Source organism: Oncorhynchus masou, chromosome 3 (genome assembly GCF_036934945.1).
Source record: "Oncorhynchus masou masou isolate Uvic2021 chromosome 3, UVic_Omas_1.1, whole genome shotgun sequence".
Taxonomy (NCBI): domain Eukaryota; kingdom Metazoa; phylum Chordata; class Actinopteri; order Salmoniformes; family Salmonidae; genus Oncorhynchus; species Oncorhynchus masou.
Window position 1 is genome coordinate 14,722,851 of NC_088214.1, and position 17,165 is coordinate 14,740,015.

The window sequence follows — 17,165 nt, forward strand, 5'->3', positions numbered from 1 at the left end:
CTGACTAATGAGGTGACACCAGCGTGCTAACGTGCTAATGTCCAACCTTGAAATATAAATGGAAAAACCAAAGCCTACAACACCACGAGCAGAACAAGAAATCTGCTTCGATCCTCTTCAACACAAGTGAAGACCCAAGTTCCGAGGTGCCTGCTCAATCCAAGGAGAATTCCAATCCCAAGTCATACTGACCTCATTGTGACAATAAAGAACACTTTCTTAACACGTGAAGAGTTTAACAAGCTGAACACAGGACAGATCCTCAAGTGGATAAAAGATGGACAGCCTTGCAAGACATGGAGAAAGAAGAACCTAGCGATCCTTCATGACACCATACAAAAAAAAACAGAAGAGCTTTCTCATGGTGGGTGTCCCTATAACCAAGGTGTACCTGGACAGGCCGAACCGTTCGCTGAAGCTAATGCTGAATGTCGTGAAAGTCCAACTTCACTATGGAGTCCTGGAGACATGTGCCATGCTCGATGATGGCTCGGAGCATAGCATTGTCCTGCTACAGGCTGTTCTTCAACTAAACCTCACTTCTGAGCCTGAGACTCTCACTCTCAGGACAGTTTCAAAACATGTTGTGCAACTACAAGGTGCCTCAATTACCTATGATGTGTCCCCCCAAACCTTTCAAGAAGTATCAGCTACGCCAGGCATTCACCACAGACAACCTAGGCCTTTCCGAAAACTCCTGCCCAGTAGCAGCTCTCCAAAGGTGATATGACCACCGCTGCAAGCTGCCTTTGCCACCGTTGGACCACGCTCAACCTCTGCTGCTGATTCGTTCGGGCATGCCTCACCTCCTGATACCCATACAGCCAGTGTGTAAAGCCTCACCTGGTGGACCCATCACTCTCCACACTGAACTCGGCTGGACACTGCAAGTGTCTTCTAGCTTTGTCCACACAGCACCAGCTGAACAGCAATACCTGCTCACCACTACCATGTTGCCTTCCACCAAGCTCTTCAGAAACGTGGAGCAACTTTGGCAGATCGTTTCCCTTTCCTACTTGGGTGAGAAGCTAGTGACTTGCTCAAAACAAGACCAGCAAGCCATGATGCTACTCCTAACGTCCACCTCTAGGATAGAAGTTGATGGCGTTTAGTTGCGCCAGATGCGCCAGTTGCTCCAGACTGGAAGCCTTGTGATACGCCAGTGGGCAAGTAACATACCAGCTGTCATTGAGCACTTACCCCCCAAGGCCAGATCAGAAAGCAGCGAACTGTGAATTTCCCACAGTAGCATGGATCTCCAGGAGCCAACCCTTGGGAAATGTTGAAACTGCATCCGAGACTCCATGGGATACAAGCACCCCAATATGGAGCGCTTCGAACCTACAATGAGGATTATCTACAGCGTGCTCACCTGTCAATACGACCTACTAGGCTACATCCTGCCTTTCACAACCCGAGCCAAGGTACTCGTCCAGCACCTGTGGAAAGAAGAAATAGGTTGGGACGACCCCTTTCAGCCTCAGAGCCTCCTGGATAGATGGCTTCACAAATGAATAATCTAATGGGCCTCTGACTAGCTCCTCTACCCTGTCTGGAGCTGAACCTTCTGCTGACTGACGGCGCTGAGGTTTTTACCTGGCTGTCAAACAGAGCAAATTGAAGACTCTCTAAGGCCCCAGTTTTATGTCAATCTAAAAGCACATATTGAAATTCCACCATTTTCTTTTGCACAGAATGACTTCAGTTCTGTGGCTGGTAAATTAACTGACCTATCCCTAAAAGGTTTTTACCTTCTCGAAGGTGGCATTTATATCTAGGCTACTCTATGCCATAGAGTAGGCAAGCCTACTGATACATTCCACAAGAGTGCATATTTTGTGATAAGTATGCGTTGAGTTGATATGCAGGTATGAGTTGTGTTCAGTTGCCTATCACTCCATGAGGTGTGATAATGGGCATATCTGTGCACATAACACTAGCGCCCAAGTGCGAGCTCCACTCTCCTCTTGAAGACATTGCCTGCTTCCTGACCTAATAACAAGCTAGCATTTTCTGCTAAAGTGCCTTGTATAGCCAGGAGTTGGTCCTCATGCAGTTGGAAATTTGGGACAAAATATCCAAAGTTAAGTATTATTAAATCGACTTTTCAAAATGCTGATAGACTTAAGCCTTTTCTACTAGTTTTGAACGTCCGGAGCTATAAATACTTTTACTTTTTTTATTTAACCTTTATTTAACTAGGCAAGTCAGTTAACAACAAAATGTTCTTTACAATGACAGCCTAAATATGAAATAGGCTATTGATAGCAAGTGCCCAGTTATAATTGTCCTTCCATTTGTGCATTTCTTTTGAGTGTTTACTGTGTTTGTTTGTTGCTGCTTCTCAGAGCTATGCTCGTGCACCTCCGCACTCTACAAAGAACCTCACCTGCGTATGTGTATTAACATGCGTACTCAATGTATTATTTTATTAAATGAGATGTCTGAAATTGGAGTGTATCCCGGTTTGATTGAGAAAGTCCTGTGAATATTATGTGACGTTAATGTATGATGCTTCTAGACTTTTATAGCCTTCAGTTTATATACTGAATGAGATTTGTATGTACTCCTGCTTGTTGAGGTAATGGTTTTGCCCAGGTATTTCGACAGGCTTTGCCAGTGTTCTGTAAACTCTAATGGGATAGTGTCTGAAATGTAGGCTGTATTTTAACTCTCCACAGTAGCCTAGGCTTACCAACCTATCCATAGCATGTTTTCGGAAACCAATTGTTGTTGCAAGTCCTTTTTTCATTATTTGTTGACATTATCCATTGCCACCATCACTACGATATTATATTTGTGTGAAGAGAACCACCATTTTTTTTTTACCTTATCCTCGGTCTCCTGCCTCCCTACCTGCCTACCTGCCCGACTGTAAGACACATTTACACTTTCACCAGGAGTTAAGATATACACACACATTCGCACACAAAAGTAAGTAGGCCATGGCCATGACAAGGTCTATCTCTGGAAGAGAGCCAGCTACAGCCTGGCCGTCTGCAGGTCTATCTCTGGAAGAGAGCAGGCTACAGCCTGACCGTCTGTAGGTCTATCTCTGGAAGACAGCAGGCTACCGCCTGGCCGTCTGTAGGTCTATCTCTGGAAGACAGCAGGCTACAGCCTGGCCGTCTGTAGGTCTATCTCTGGAAGAGAGCAGGCTACAGCCTGGCCGTCTGTAGGTCTATCTCTGGAAGACAGCAGGCTACCGCCTGGCCGTCTGTAGGTCTATCTCTGGAAGACAGCAGGCTACAGCCTGGCCGTCTGTAGGTCTATCTCTGGAAGAGAGCAGGCCGTCTGTACAGCCTGGCCGTCTGCAGGTCTATCTCTGTAAGCCTGGCCGTCTGTAGGTCTATCTCTGGAAGACAGCAGGCTACAGCCTGGCCGTCTGTAGAAGACAGCAGGCTACAGCCTGACCGTCTGTAGGTCTATCTCTGGAAGACAGCAGGCTACAGCCTGGCCGTCTGTAGGTCTATCTCTGGAAGACAGCAGGCTACAGCCTGGCCGTCTGTAGGTCTATCTCTGGAAGACAGCAGGCTACAGCCTGGCCGTCTGTAGGTCTATCTCTGGAAGACAGCAGGCTACAGCCTGGCCGTCTGTAGGTCTATCTCTGGAAGAGAGCAGGCTACAGCCTGGCCGTCTGTAGGTCTATCTCTGGAAGAGAGCAGGCTACAGCCTGGCCGTCTGTAGGTCTATCTCTGGAAGACAGCAGGCTACAGCCTGGCCGTCTGTAGGTCTATCTCTGGAAGACAGCAGGCTACAGCCTGGCCGTCTGTAGGTCTATCTCTGGAAGAGAGCAGGCTACAGCCTGGCCGTCTGTAGGTCTATCTCTGGAAGAGAGCAGGCTACAGCCTGGCCTATCTCTGGAAGAGAGCAGCCCTGGCCGTCTGTAGGTCTATCTCTGGAAGAGAGTGGCCGTCTGTAGGTCTATCTCTGGAAGACAGCAGCCTGGCCGTCTGTAGGTCTATCTCTGCCCTGGCCGTCTGTAGGTCTATCTCTGGAAGACAGCAGGCTACAGCCTGGCCGTCTGTAGGTCTATCTCTGGAAGAGAGCAGGCTACAGCCTGGCCGTCTGTAGGTCTATCTCTGGAAGACAGCAGGCTACAGCCTGGCCGTCTGTAGGTCTATCTCTGGAAGAGGCAGCAGGCTACAGCCTGGCCGTCTGTAGGTCTATCTCTGGAAGAGAGCAGGCTACAGCCTGGCCGTCTGTAGGTCTATCTCTGGAAGAGAGCCTGGCCGTCTGTAGGTCTATCTCTGGAAGACAGCCGCCTGTCTATCTCTGGAAGACAGCAGTAGGTGGCTGAGAGGTCTATCTTAAACAGTACCACATCTTCTGCCTACCTCAGAGGCTTAGATGAGGTACTTTAAATCAGTGTTTCTTTGCACCCTTCCTTCCGATGGTCAGCTCACACAAATGTACTCAGTGCTCATGCTACTTTTAATCTAAGAGTAGAATCATAGCTTGCCAGTCCATGCTTTAAATATTGTTGATAAAGTCTGCTTTACAACTTCTACTTGTTTGGCGGTTCTGTTGTTGTTTAACCTAATACCCTATAGGAGGAGATTAATGGATGTTGTTTCAGCTGATTGTATCAACTGTCAGCATTCTATACTTCCCTATTTCACTTTTCAACTGGTAGCCTATATCTCTCAAAACACACACACACACACACACACACACACACACACACACACACACACACACACACACACACACACACACACACACACACACACACAGTGGTGACAAGGTAAAAATGATTTCGTTCTGCCTCTGAACAAGGCCCACTGTTACCTGGACGTCATTGTAAATAAGAATGTGTACTTATCTGACTTGCCTAGTTAAATAACGGTTAAATAAAAACATGAGAGAGGGGAGGGAACAGAGAGACAGGACATTATCATAACCTTTATTAATCATGATATTGTTACCCTGACAAAACGTTTTGTAAGGTGGTCCTGGGCTTTATGTGTGGTTTGTGTGACAGTTGACAAGAAAGCAAGTGAAAGCGCCACCATCATAGAACATCAGTGCATTCGTTACGTAGCACCATGGCACCCACGTGGGGCTGAAGGGGGGAGTTCACCCGTTGTCATGGGAATGAGACTTTGTTTTCTCTTCTTGTGTTTTATGAGCCACTGAACTTGCAAGCAACACAGTGAGCTAGCTAATGTTACTACGACTCCATCGATAATACAAAGCAAAATATTGTTTCCTATAGAAATATTTATTGTTAAACTTTATCAGACTGCTCGGGTTTGGTAGTAATCGAGAATCGGCTAGATGAGCAGGTGAGCCAGCAAGCTATTCAGCTGAGCATTACAGAAGCTAGCTAACGTAGCTAGTTATTAACGTGAGTTATTGGTTACAAATATGATGTGCCAATGTGCCAAACACAGTGCTTGCACAATGAATCGCTGATATGACAGGCACATTCTTTTCAAATGAGACATTGTATCCAAGAGGTATCAACTAGACCTAGTATTATTAACATATGTAGTTGGGAGAGTGCTTACATGTAAACGACGTTTGCTCGCTGTCAGTATAAGTGTCTAATGTTGTTGTTTCCAGACTTGAATGTGTGGGGTCTTCCAAGGTTCCACAGAAGCAGGTAAAACGTGTTTATTTTGTGATGAAACAAGACATGTTGGGAAGATGATTTTAGTTCAGATAAATATTTCATTTGTATGTGAACAAACAATGAAATACAAATATTCATATTTTTCCTGCTTTTGATATAGGTGGCCCCTGCACTTCTTGAGACACACATGCCTAAAGGTATGTAGGCCTGTGTAAAGATCTGGTATGCAGGGTGAAACAAACAACCACTGCTGTACTTTCCATTCTACTCTGGCCTGTATTTATGACACCCTCCTTTTCTTCTTTTTGTTCTAGAAGCTGTGGGAGCCAAGTATTTCACTGCCGCACCCCGGTAAGAATTTATAGCAAGACCAGTTCTATCTACGTCATAAAACATCAGACATGGTGTTGAGTTTCCATGATAGAAAGTTGCACATCACAAGTTGATGTGATGCAAACATTTACATATTTTTGTGTGTGTGTGTTTTGGTATTTTTCAGAAGTAGCCTTCCTACACAAGCAGTATCAAATCCTATGAAGGTCGGGTAAATCATCTTTAAGAAAGCACAAAACCCCTAACCCCCACAAAAAAAGAAAACCCTAAGCAATTGCATTTATCATTTATTTGTCTGTATATCTAATTTGTTTTCCACCCAGGTCACTCCACCTGGGAGATTCAACGTGCTCTGTGCAGGAGGTGTGAATAACATTAGTGTTGGGTTCGCTGGACCTCCTGTGATCCTCAGCCAAGACCTGAAGATGAAGGATAATAAGAAACCACAGCAGTCGGCTTCAGCTGTTACAGGTCAGTAGAATATGACAGGTCTACTAGAGTAGAAGAGCATTCCCACTGGGCTCACGTTGGTTGAATCAAAGTTGTTTCCACGTCATTTCAATGAAATTACGTTGAACCAACATGGAATAAACGTAGAATTGACATCTGTGCCCAGTGGGTTGTTATAGATAGATTGGTAGATTGAAACATAGAGAATCTAACTTTGCACCAATGTTTTGATATTTTTTGCATGACTGCTGAAAAATAATGATGATGTTTTGTGGGGCAGGAGGAAGAGTGTTTGTGCAGCCACGGGCCCAAACTACCCCCTGCTCTGAGTGTGTTCACCCTTCAGCGGAGCCCCTCCCCCCTCTTGAACCAGAAGGAGAGGAAGAGCACACTGAGGAGGAGGAGGAGGATGATGATGGTGAGGCGGATGATGATGAGGAGGAGGGATACAGGGCTCCACTGGAGCTGATGGCTGAGGTAAATGAACTCTTCAGTTCATGTCAGACCAAGTCCCACATTAGACTGACTAAAAATGAATACATTCATATCAGATGTCATTTTCCCTGATTAATGGAGGAATTCAGATTGCTGGTTAACAATGAGAGGCTGGGTCTGCCTGGATGGACTGTGACACCCATCTGTGTCTGTGATTTCAGTTCCTCAAGTCTGTGATGGAGAAAGACTTTGTGCTGGCAAAGAAACTGTGTCAGATGAGTAAGCCTGTTTGTCAAATGAAAAAGTTCTGTCATCCAGAGACTCTGGGTTCGAGCCCAGGCTCTGTCACAGCCGGCCACGACTGGGAGGTCCATAGGGCGACGCACAATTGGCCTAGCGTCGTCCGGGTTAGGGAGGGTTTGGCCGGTAGGGATATCCTTGTCTCATCGCGCTCTAGCGACTCCTGTGGCGGGACGGGCGCAGTGTACGCTGACCGGGTCGCTAGGTGTACGGTGTTTCCTCCGACACATTGGTGCGGCTTGGTTGGGTTGTGTTTCAGAGGACGCATGACTCTCAACCTTCGTCTCTCCCGAGCCCATACGGGAGTTGTAGCAATGAGACAAGACAGTAACTACTAACAATTGGATACCACGAAGTTGGGGAGAAAAAGGGGGTAAAATGTGTCTCTCATTGCATCAATCAACCAAATAATTAATTAATTAGCCAACCAGATGATTGATGTGTCTATGCTCTGTTCTTCCAGTTCTGGTCTATGAACCAAATAATCCAGAAGCCAAACAGTTCATTCCTCTCATCCAGGAGAGGCTGGAGAGAGGTGAGTGGCTCCCTCCAAATCATGCACATGCACAAAAAGGTTATTATTTCGGCCACTGTAGCTGTGTGACAATTGTTGGAGGTTGGATTCAAGTGTTCACATTAACCCAATTTCTGGAGAGTTACTATGTTTGCAGGCTTTTGTTCCAATACTGACACACCTGATATAGCTCATCAAAGTCTTTGCTTTGTTCCTATACAATGTTCCATCAGAGCAAGAGGAGAAAAGCCAAGATGATGATGATGATTGTTCAGACTCCGGTGATGAAGATGACTCTAGGAGTGATCAAGACTCTCCTCAGAGCTCAGACAGCTCCTCCTCCTCCTCCTCCTCATCGTCGTCAGATGAGGAAGAGGAGCAGGAGAGGAGACACAAACCATGTCCACCCTCTCACCTTTCCCCATAGCTGTCAGTCACCAGCACACTGCCCAGTCTGAGAGTGGAAATATCAGTTAGTTTTTTTTCCTTTTGTATGAGTATGTATATATCAATTGTGTCACTGTTTTACATTTCACATTTGCACATTGCCTTGGTGAGGCCATCACAGCATACACGGTTTCCTCATCACCACGTCCCTGTTTAATCTTCATGTAAATTACACAATAAAGTTCAGCATCATGACATCTGTGTATTTCTGGTTTCTTCTACACAAGGGTTTGTTTGACAGAAGTACTCAAGGACTAAGTGGAAACGTACATTTCTAGTACAACCAGTATTATTAATAGACCTTTCAACACCTCTACATTATAACATAAATGCAACCACACAGATCATTTTTAAAATGCCTGTTCATTTCTGAGGAAGTTGAGCAACAATGATCTCTAAAAAGTCCTGACGGGGAAGAGAATAAGTAGAGGGAGAGAAGAACAGAAAAGAAGGAGATGATTGAAAGAGGACTGAGAGGGTGAAAGAAGAGGCATTAGGCAGTGGAGTGGACTGTGGAGAACACTTCCCATTGGAGCCCTGCTGCTTAGGACCTTGAAGTGTACAGGTGAATTCCCAAAGATCCCTCAGGTGTGTACCATGGCTACTCTATTTGAGTTTGTTTTCTATTATTTAGCCTATAGGCCTAGTCTAGGAGGTATATGATATTTTTTTCTCTCCAAACATGTAGTTTCAATATAGAATAGATAAGAGCTAGTACATGACTTTCACAATTTTTGGAAATAAACTCCATCAATGCTCCTGACCACATAGATCTATCAGCGTAGTCGTTTCCGCCACCTCGTGGTCTAGAGCCAACATATCCTTCACAATCTAGCTTCACAAACCACAAATCTGAAGATGATACACACACTGTAGCCTAAATGTGGACGATAACACAATAAGAAAATGAATAGGCTATCACTTGTCCATTTCTTAGCAATAACATTTCAGGCATATGTCTAGTTGCACAAGAATCGAGCTGAGCAAAAATTAGTCCATTTCAAGTCTATATCTGGTAGGCTACGGTTGTCCAACTCATTTTTTCAAATGTTTCCTTTGATTGAAAGGTGCAAGTGACAAAAAGAAAACCTCCTCTGTTGTTTTTGGTCGTTCCCTAAGATCACCTTTTAGCTCTAAGTTAGTAAGTAGCCTATTGAGGACGTGATGTTTATCAAACTTCCCAAGAGTGACACTTGGTGATTTTATTTTACAGGAGATAGGCATTTCTCATGACGTCACACTTTCTGAAGAAAAGTCTCCCTGTGTCACAGAAAAAGGGGACACGTCCGTGCTTCTACACCTGCATTGCTTGCTGTTTGGGGTTTTAGGACAGGTTTCTGTACAGCACTTTCAGATATCAGCTGATGTAAAAAAGTCTTTATAAATAATTTTGATTTGATTTGATTGGTCAGGAAGTGGGGAGGTTTTCGTATGCTTTTTTTCTGTCACGAGCAGCAGAAGCTTAATTTTGCGGCAGAGGGAGGTAATGCTATGACTCACACGTGCGTGAGGGGATAGGCGATTCACGCACTAATAAATATATTAAAAATGAAACATTCTTGAGGGAAAAAAGGTCACTGGCACGCTACTGGATGTAATTTGTCTCGATGTCGTTATTCCGGTGTTGTTGGCATTGAACTGTCTTGCGTCTCAGAACGTTGGGTGGATAGAGAACTGTAATTCGGTTGTTTGGTGGTAGTTTCTCTCGACAAGACAACCTGTGCACCCGCAGACGGTAAGGTAGCGTATTGCCTCCTAGCGCCAGCGCTCTTACGTTTCCAAACAGCTTTTTTGTAATAGGTCTATTGATTGATTTTTCCATAATAGTGAGATATTTGCCTTTCTTTTTTAAAGATAATGTTGCACAGCGCCCAGCAACTGCAACATTTGTTGCGATCCACATTCTTATTGGGGTCGAAAATAGGATGTGATTGGTTAGGAAGACATAAATATTTTAACAAACGACCTGTCGCTTAAATGTTCCGATTTCCAAATCTCTCTTGTTCAAAAGTGTGTTACTATGAAAAAAGTAACATGTTAATAGCAATGGCAGTCTATTGTTATTTATTAACCTATATGAGTGGCAGGATTCATTCATTAGCCTTACTATTTATTACCAATAATGACATTAACTGATGCTGGCTTCACTGTGATTATTCAAAGATCATCATAATTGAAAAATCGATATGCTTTATGTCAATACATTTTCCAACGGATTTCAGTAGAATATCATTGATCAAGTGTCTGTCAAATATATTATTTTTTCTTACAATACCCAGATTTGTTTGAGAAAATTAGTCAAAGAATTCCATAGCGCGTAATTATGAAAGGATATTTCGTTTTGCATATTCCTAATTCTGAATAGGTCTGATAAGGATGATTTGTTTGTGGATTAGACGTATTTATTTGCTTTATATTGAAGACACGAAGACCTTTGTTTTCGTTCTCTTTGATCAAAAAGTAGACTGGACAGTCTGGTGCTCTTCGCTTAGCTTGAGCGCCCAAGACTGATGTCTCAGAGATGGGGATGATTTCGCTCTAATGACCCATAAAAACGTCACTGGGGACAAGGTTCTATATCCAATTTACTGCTTAAAACATGTTTTTTTCGTTAATGTATATAAGGTAGAATATAGTGGCTATACATTTGTCAGATTTGCAGCCTTTATTTTGGTCCAATAGAATTGAATGCACGCGATGTTATCGTTCAAAAGCATTTATCTCCCCTCGGCATGTGCATGCAGCTCGCAGCCTATTGACGTTCGAGAATAAATGATTCCGATCGTAGAGGCAGATAATAACAGCAAATGATGCATCATCCTCTTCCTTCACTGCACTGATACTGAAGCTCAAATTCACTGATCAAATTCAGTGTAGGTTGCCTATTTTAGGCTATTCCAAATAAATAATGCATATCTTTCAGAAATAAATGCAGTTATTTATTTGTTTAATATCCAGAGCCATCAATCTTAACCCTTGGCCGTTTGTTTTCAGAAACCGGTTGGATATTTCCGTTGAGAATCTGATAAGAGTCCCGGAGCGCACAGTAATAACGGAGGACTAATGGCCACGTCTGAACCGACAGCCACTGGCGGGGACCAGGACCCCAACTCTGCCAATTTACGACCTTCGTCTACAAGTAAGTCTCTCCTTTCTCCCTCTCTCTCTCTCTCTCTCCCTCCCTTCCCCTCTGCCTGATAAAAACGAGTCTCACCCGGGCTTTTTACCGTGTGGGCCCTGTCGTTAATCATTCCGGTTAAAAACAGAGCTATCACAGCTGCCTGCCGCTGTCTAACGGATCAGTGGCGTGCACTGAGAAACGGACCTCCTGTAATCGCCTCAAAGAGCGTCGTTATAATGTCCTCAGCGCTATGGATCCGGAAAGGAATTAGTTATGGAATATAAAATATACAATTATTTGGAATAACCCTATCGAATTTCCTTTTGCTTTTTTGCTTCTTTTTTTTTACCAGACCTATCAAATAATGTTTTTAAAATATGTATGTTGTAAAGCCTATAACCAATAGCCTAAATGTATGTTCATGCTATTATTTATTGGCTAACGATATTTTGTATGCAAGCATTTCAATTCGTTTTTTAATTTTTTTAAATAATTTATCCCCTCAAAATCCTTGCATCATGTAGTCAGTCCTCCATGAGAGAGCTGTTAACCGCGCAATTACGCAGGGAATGGCTGGTAATTGCAGCCACTCCGGTGTTCGTGATGATGGCTTGCACTCGTTTTGTAGAGACCCGCTTGGATAATTTTGCCACGGAACACTGAGAGAAGGGGACATTTAGAATCGGATTACTGATATTAGCATATTTGTCTAGCCTACCACTGAAAGTCACATTTTCGTAAAGAAAAAGACCCAACCCCTCCTCTCTACAGGCCTAGTCATATTTCGTTTGGAAAATGTATAGGCTTGAAGGGCTAGTTACCCAGCTAACAGTCTGCCATTGGCCTAATATGGAAAAATGGCATCATAGGCTATTTAACAGAGGAAGAATGTGGATACATTTGTAGAACAGTAATACCGTCTAACATTTTTTCAGGTTGGACAGAGTGCATAATGGCTTGAAAAAGGCTGTGATGTGGTTGTTTTTGTGCTCTGCCTGTTTCTCTGCTGCTGCTGTTGGATGTTGCTATTATCTCGCTGCCACGCTCTGTCTCACTCGCGCTGACCTGAGGCTGCTCGTGGTGTCTCTGTGTGTGAGTGTGTCTCGGTAGCGCTCGCCTTCATGCGCTCTGAGTGACACCTCGAGCCGTTATGTCTGGGTCTTGCATCCTAGACAAATAACACCATCATGAAGCTCATATGCATATAGATATGCCTTGTTACCGTCCCATAGCTTTGCTCTGTGTGCTTGAGTTTTTCTGTTGCTATGATGGCATTCTCCATCATACAATTCCAAAATAAGGTAGCCTATTAGCCTAGTTTTCACTATACTGCCTGGTGTGTGTGTGTGTGTGTGTGTGTGTGTGTGTGTGTGTGTGTGTGTGTGTGTGTGTGTGTGTGTGTGTGTGTGTGTGTGTGTGTGTGTGCGTGCGTGCGTGTGCGTGCGTGCGTGCGTGCGTGCGTGCGTGCGTGCGTGCGTGTGTGTGTGTGTGTGTGTGTGTGTGTCCGAACAGCCAGCTAGACATCGCCAGCTCCCGCCAGTCAAATACTGTGTTTCACCTAATTAATATCTGCTCTCTTTCGCGAGGTCATTTCACGGGTGTTTATTTCAACCCGCCTCTCGCCGGGTGCGTGCCAGTATTTATTAAACCGGTGAGCCTCTGATGGCCCATTATGATTGGACTGAGTGGATTTGGACCATTCGAATGTTGAGGAATAATTACCGCGAGATAGGGTGAAGTTCCCCCAGACAATGATCTACTGCTGCAAGTATCTGCTTCATGCTTCTTCACTCCGTTGTGCCATGCATTGCCATACGCTTTATAAAAACTCATCCGCTGTCACCCAAATCACACTATTCATATATTTCAGAATTTGATTTTCAAACGTTCTCCCCAAACATTCTGTTTTAGACTATGACGCGTGGATGCAAGGCTGCACGCGGAAACTGGGTTTGAAGATCTGTGGTAAGTTTTAGACCCATAAACCATCATGGATACTATATGGAATACTCTGATGTTAGAGCAGGGCCGTCCCGGACTGTCACTCCACATTCTCATCTCCTAAAGGTCAGTTAGCGATTAGCTTTAGGCCACGCGAAGCGCGCCGGGGTTCCGTCGCCGACCACCCCATGTCTCTTCCTATCCATATCTCTACAGTTAGCAATGGATAGGATGTAGGCCCACAATACGGCAAGCAACAATATGCCTCAGAAATATAGAAACATGTCTAAACAAACAAGATTTATCGCGAGATGGATGTGTCCAATATAGGCTAGTTGTTTTTTATGCTGAGTTAGCTGTTAACATGTTTTGTGCACATAGGCTAGGCTAAATATTGCACCTTCTAATAGCTTTTTATTTTATAAAGGCCTTATCATAGATTTTTTTAAAGCATTAATTTCCCCTCCTTTCCGTTTGGAGGCGACTATGGATTTGGGTCCCTTCATGCAAAACTGATTTTTTTTTTATTCCACCTGCGAGCCTTTTCAATGAAATGTGACGATGTCGATGAGATGACGTGGAGTGTAAGGTTTGGTAAATCTGGGAGGTTCCATAAGGTCTCTGTTATCCAATCAAGCCAAGGTGAAACGATTGAATCCAGTGTTTTTCCAACAGGATTCTTAGACGATCTGTTTTTCCTGGGCACTATACGTCGAGGATTGGTTTTACGTCAGTCAGCATTCACACATTGAGAAAAATATCCTTTATTTAACAAAATCCTTCCTACCTTCACTGATGTCAGACCTACATATTTTTTTGTGGCAGGATTTGATAATGTCAAGAATGTCAATGTCATTTAATTGGAAATGTAGGCATTGTTATCATGGCTTCAATCCAAACACAAAGAGGGGATGTAATTAGCCTAAAATAAATGGATTTGAACTCGAAAGTTACGATGCAGGCCTATAATTCGTACCGAGGGCCAAAAGAAGTAGGGCACCTGCCCCCTTAATGTGGAGGACGTCCCCTAGCTGGAGAATAATAACACAATTTAACCACCTTCGTAAACCTGAACATAACATTAATAACGAAATAATTCACCACAATGCACGAAGAAACATGTTTTTTCGATCAACTGATTGACTCGTTTTATAGAGGACATTGTTTTGGCCCGAATGAGTAATTTTCACATTTGTGTGCGTTGTGCATCAGGCCCAATAATTTGCATAGCCTACCGTATCATTTGAATATGTGGACATAGGGCTAAGTGCTTATAGGGTACTTTTATGCATGATAAAGACATTATTTCGTTTCTATAAATATCCCCTCGGGCTGATAAGGTATATAGCTTTGTGCTCGAGTTTGAAATAATTTTTATGAGGAGGAAAAAACAGAACAGTGACAATGGTCATCATAAAATGGTTCCGAGTGTTAGATTTTGTTCTATGTCAGTGTGGATTTACAGCCCATAATAGTTGTCAGGTCCTATCAATCAGTAAAGAAACACGCCCTGTGGATGAAGGAAGATTAACGAGAACCATATCAACCGGTAGTTTTTTCGAGGCCGCTGCTCTGGTGAGATAATCCGTGCCCAATGTGCCAACCGAGATTAGCCGAATACATTTTAATGGCGCTCTGAAACAGAGATAGAGTTTGAGAGAGCCTTCTCTCTGTCTTATTCGATATTGCAAAAAACAATATATAACATATTTCCATAGAATAATCTACTGAAAACTGCATGATGTGAAAATAAGTGTTTAAATCCTTCCATAATTATTAAGTCTAAAATGACCTTCTCTGGTGGTAGCCTGCTAGGCTATAGGTTTTTCTCTCTATTTTTTTTCTAAGATCAATGGGCTATTAATAGACACGGACTTTCATTAACAATAGACTAACCTATCCAGAGGCCGTAAAATATCTGCATCCTTCATTAACTCCACTCCATAACGTCTGCTCTATGAGTCGGTAATGACATGGATGCTGCGCCGGGCCCTCCACACAGTCCCTGCACGCTCAGGCGTGAAAAGTCCGGGGGGACAGGAGGACATTCACCGCTGGAATAAATAGGGTATTTCTCGCTCTCGCATGACTGGGTTATGGGTGGATGTCACCGGGCAGGGTAGGGCCTGAGCCTGCCTGGCCTGTGAGCCTGAGGGCAAGACACCCATGCAAGCACACACACACACTACTCTCTTGCATAAAATTGATCCAAAACCCATCCACTGAGGGGATCACCACCCGGGGTTATAAGCGCTGTCTGGGAGAGGACACCATAAATAATGTGTTGCCTTTGTAACAGACATAGATAAACTCAGGTCTCTGACTAGAAGTTATTATCGGGTTATTATCTAGCGATGTTGGGCAGTGGTAACCGAGCATGTTCCCCTTCTCCTGCCCCTCTGTGTAACACCCTAGGGTTCCTGCAGAAGAACAACAGTCTCGGGGAGGAAGGCCGGCTCGCAGGCTCACTCTCAGAACGCCAGAAGAACCTGTATTCCTGTGACAACAGCGACCGGGATGCCCGTTTCCTCCGCACTGAGACCGATTTTTCCAACATGTTTGCGAGAGGTGAGAGATAACGAGTTCATTCTTGCTAGACTTTTAATATAACCCTACACGTTAGTTTTCTAATTCTTACATGTTCTAACATTTAGTGAACCGTAGCCTAGGCCTATATTTATAGGCCCTCTTCTGTAAAAGGGCGTCCAGCCTCTACTTTCGATTTTCTTTTCGTTTTGTAAATGCTTTTTCCGTAAATCTTCTAGACTTACTTCCCGCCAAAAACGGAGAAGAGGCGACTATGCAGTTCTTGTTGGAACTTGTGGGCATCCTCACCAACTACGTCAGGAAGACGTTTGACCGTTCCACCAAGGTTCTGGACTTCCACCACCCTCACCAGCTGCTCGAGGGCATGGAGGGATTCAACCTCGAGCTCTCTGACCAGCCAGAGTCCCTCGAGCAGATCCTCGTGGACTGCAGGGACACGCTCAAGTACGGCGTGCGAACAGGTAGACTACTAAACTGGCCACAACTAAGTTACATGAAACAGGATACAGCTTTAAACCAGACGTTTCCTTTTCATGTTTTCAGGACAGTTTGTGTGCATTAATTACGTTTCCAATCTTTGCATTTCTTATATGTCCAATTGTGCAATTTCTTCTGCAAGTTCTTCCTTTGCTCAGTTTAAATGAGTGTGAAAAAAGAAGTAATAGTCTCACCAAGCCAGGCAGACTAAAATATTTTACTATTGGAAAAAGCATTAGCCTATACATTTAATTAAGATAGGCTTTTGTTTCTCTCCTTCCTTGATAGAAAATTACATGAGAAACAAAGACGTTTCATTCTGCTTTTTTAGGATACATTCCAATCCAAAACAACAATATTGCAGTTGGCTTAAATGGTTAGCTTAGTCTACATGAAACTTGACCAACCGGTAGGTCTATTGTCTACAAACATTTCCATGTTGTTTAGGCTTTCTAAAAATGTTTAAGGCACCTTTGTATATTTCTTTTTAGATATGAACATTTCTTCAGACGCTATTGGGATACAGTTTTGTGTTCTCTTTATCACAGTGATCTGCTCGTGTTCACAACACTTGAGCAAAATGGAATGCTACACAAAACCATTTAAGCATAAGCTGTTCCCTTGATCAGGAACATCCAATCACAATGACGGGTGATTGTATGTACCCCTGGGAATTCTCCTTCCTTGATTTTATTAAACCAAGTACTGCCCGCGGGGACGCAAGCCTGCGTGGGATTTTACAAGCCCTTAGGAACGACCACAGTCAAACTGTCCTTTGGGTTTACTTCCTAAAGACCTTTAACTCAATTCATTGGACATTTACACACAAAGTGACAATAGTTTAAAAAACATTGTCGCACGATTTACGAGTTTGTCTGAATCAATTAGCCTATGGCAGTTGAGTCTCATGCCTTCATTCTAATGACGCTATCACGGGCGCTGTCCACGGTGCTGAAATATAGCCTATCACGCGGGAGCAAATCCACTTCGCTTTCGTATCTCTGATATTGCGCTCTTTAGTT

The 17,165-nt window shown here is 43.7% G+C and overlaps 2 protein-coding genes across 12 annotated transcripts in view; both read left to right on the forward strand.

Moving 5' to 3' along the window:
• The window catches only part of erich2 (glutamate-rich 2), a 32,233-nt gene extending 23,981 nt beyond the window's left edge, over positions 1-8,252 (forward strand). Inside the window, exons 1-10 of one of the 6 annotated variants that reach the window (XM_064932022.1) lie at positions 4,807-5,288; positions 5,569-5,608; positions 5,739-5,775; positions 5,893-5,929; positions 6,081-6,117; positions 6,235-6,382; positions 6,642-6,838; positions 7,018-7,075; positions 7,560-7,631; positions 7,844-8,252. In XM_064932022.1, the coding sequence (XP_064788094.1) occupies positions 5,281-5,288; positions 5,569-5,608; positions 5,739-5,775; positions 5,893-5,929; positions 6,081-6,117; positions 6,235-6,382; positions 6,642-6,838; positions 7,018-7,075; positions 7,560-7,631; positions 7,844-8,037 (828 nt within the window). In that variant the 5' untranslated portion in view covers positions 4,807-5,280 and the 3' untranslated portion in view covers positions 8,038-8,252. Of the gene's footprint in view, positions 1-4,806; positions 5,289-5,568; positions 5,609-5,738; positions 5,776-5,892; positions 5,930-6,077; positions 6,118-6,234; positions 6,383-6,641; positions 6,839-7,017; positions 7,076-7,559; positions 7,632-7,843 lie in introns of those variants that run through there. The other 5 variants (XM_064932030.1, XM_064932006.1, XM_064932014.1 and 2 more) reach the window with 5 other exon arrangements.
• Positions 8,253-8,416: 164 nt separating this feature from the next.
• The window catches only part of gad1b (glutamate decarboxylase 1b), a 36,617-nt gene continuing 27,868 nt past the window's right edge, over positions 8,417-17,165 (forward strand). The window contains exons 1-5 of one of the 6 annotated variants that reach the window (XM_064932106.1): positions 8,417-8,645; positions 11,052-11,196; positions 13,090-13,143; positions 15,535-15,687; positions 15,885-16,127. In XM_064932106.1, the coding sequence (XP_064788178.1) occupies positions 11,121-11,196; positions 13,090-13,143; positions 15,535-15,687; positions 15,885-16,127 (526 nt within the window). In that variant the 5' untranslated portion in view covers positions 8,417-8,645; positions 11,052-11,120. Of the gene's footprint in view, positions 8,646-9,521; positions 9,798-10,644; positions 10,931-11,051; positions 11,197-13,089; positions 13,144-15,534; positions 15,688-15,884; positions 16,128-17,165 lie in introns of those variants that run through there. The other 5 variants (XM_064932062.1, XM_064932080.1, XM_064932070.1 and 2 more) reach the window with 5 other exon arrangements.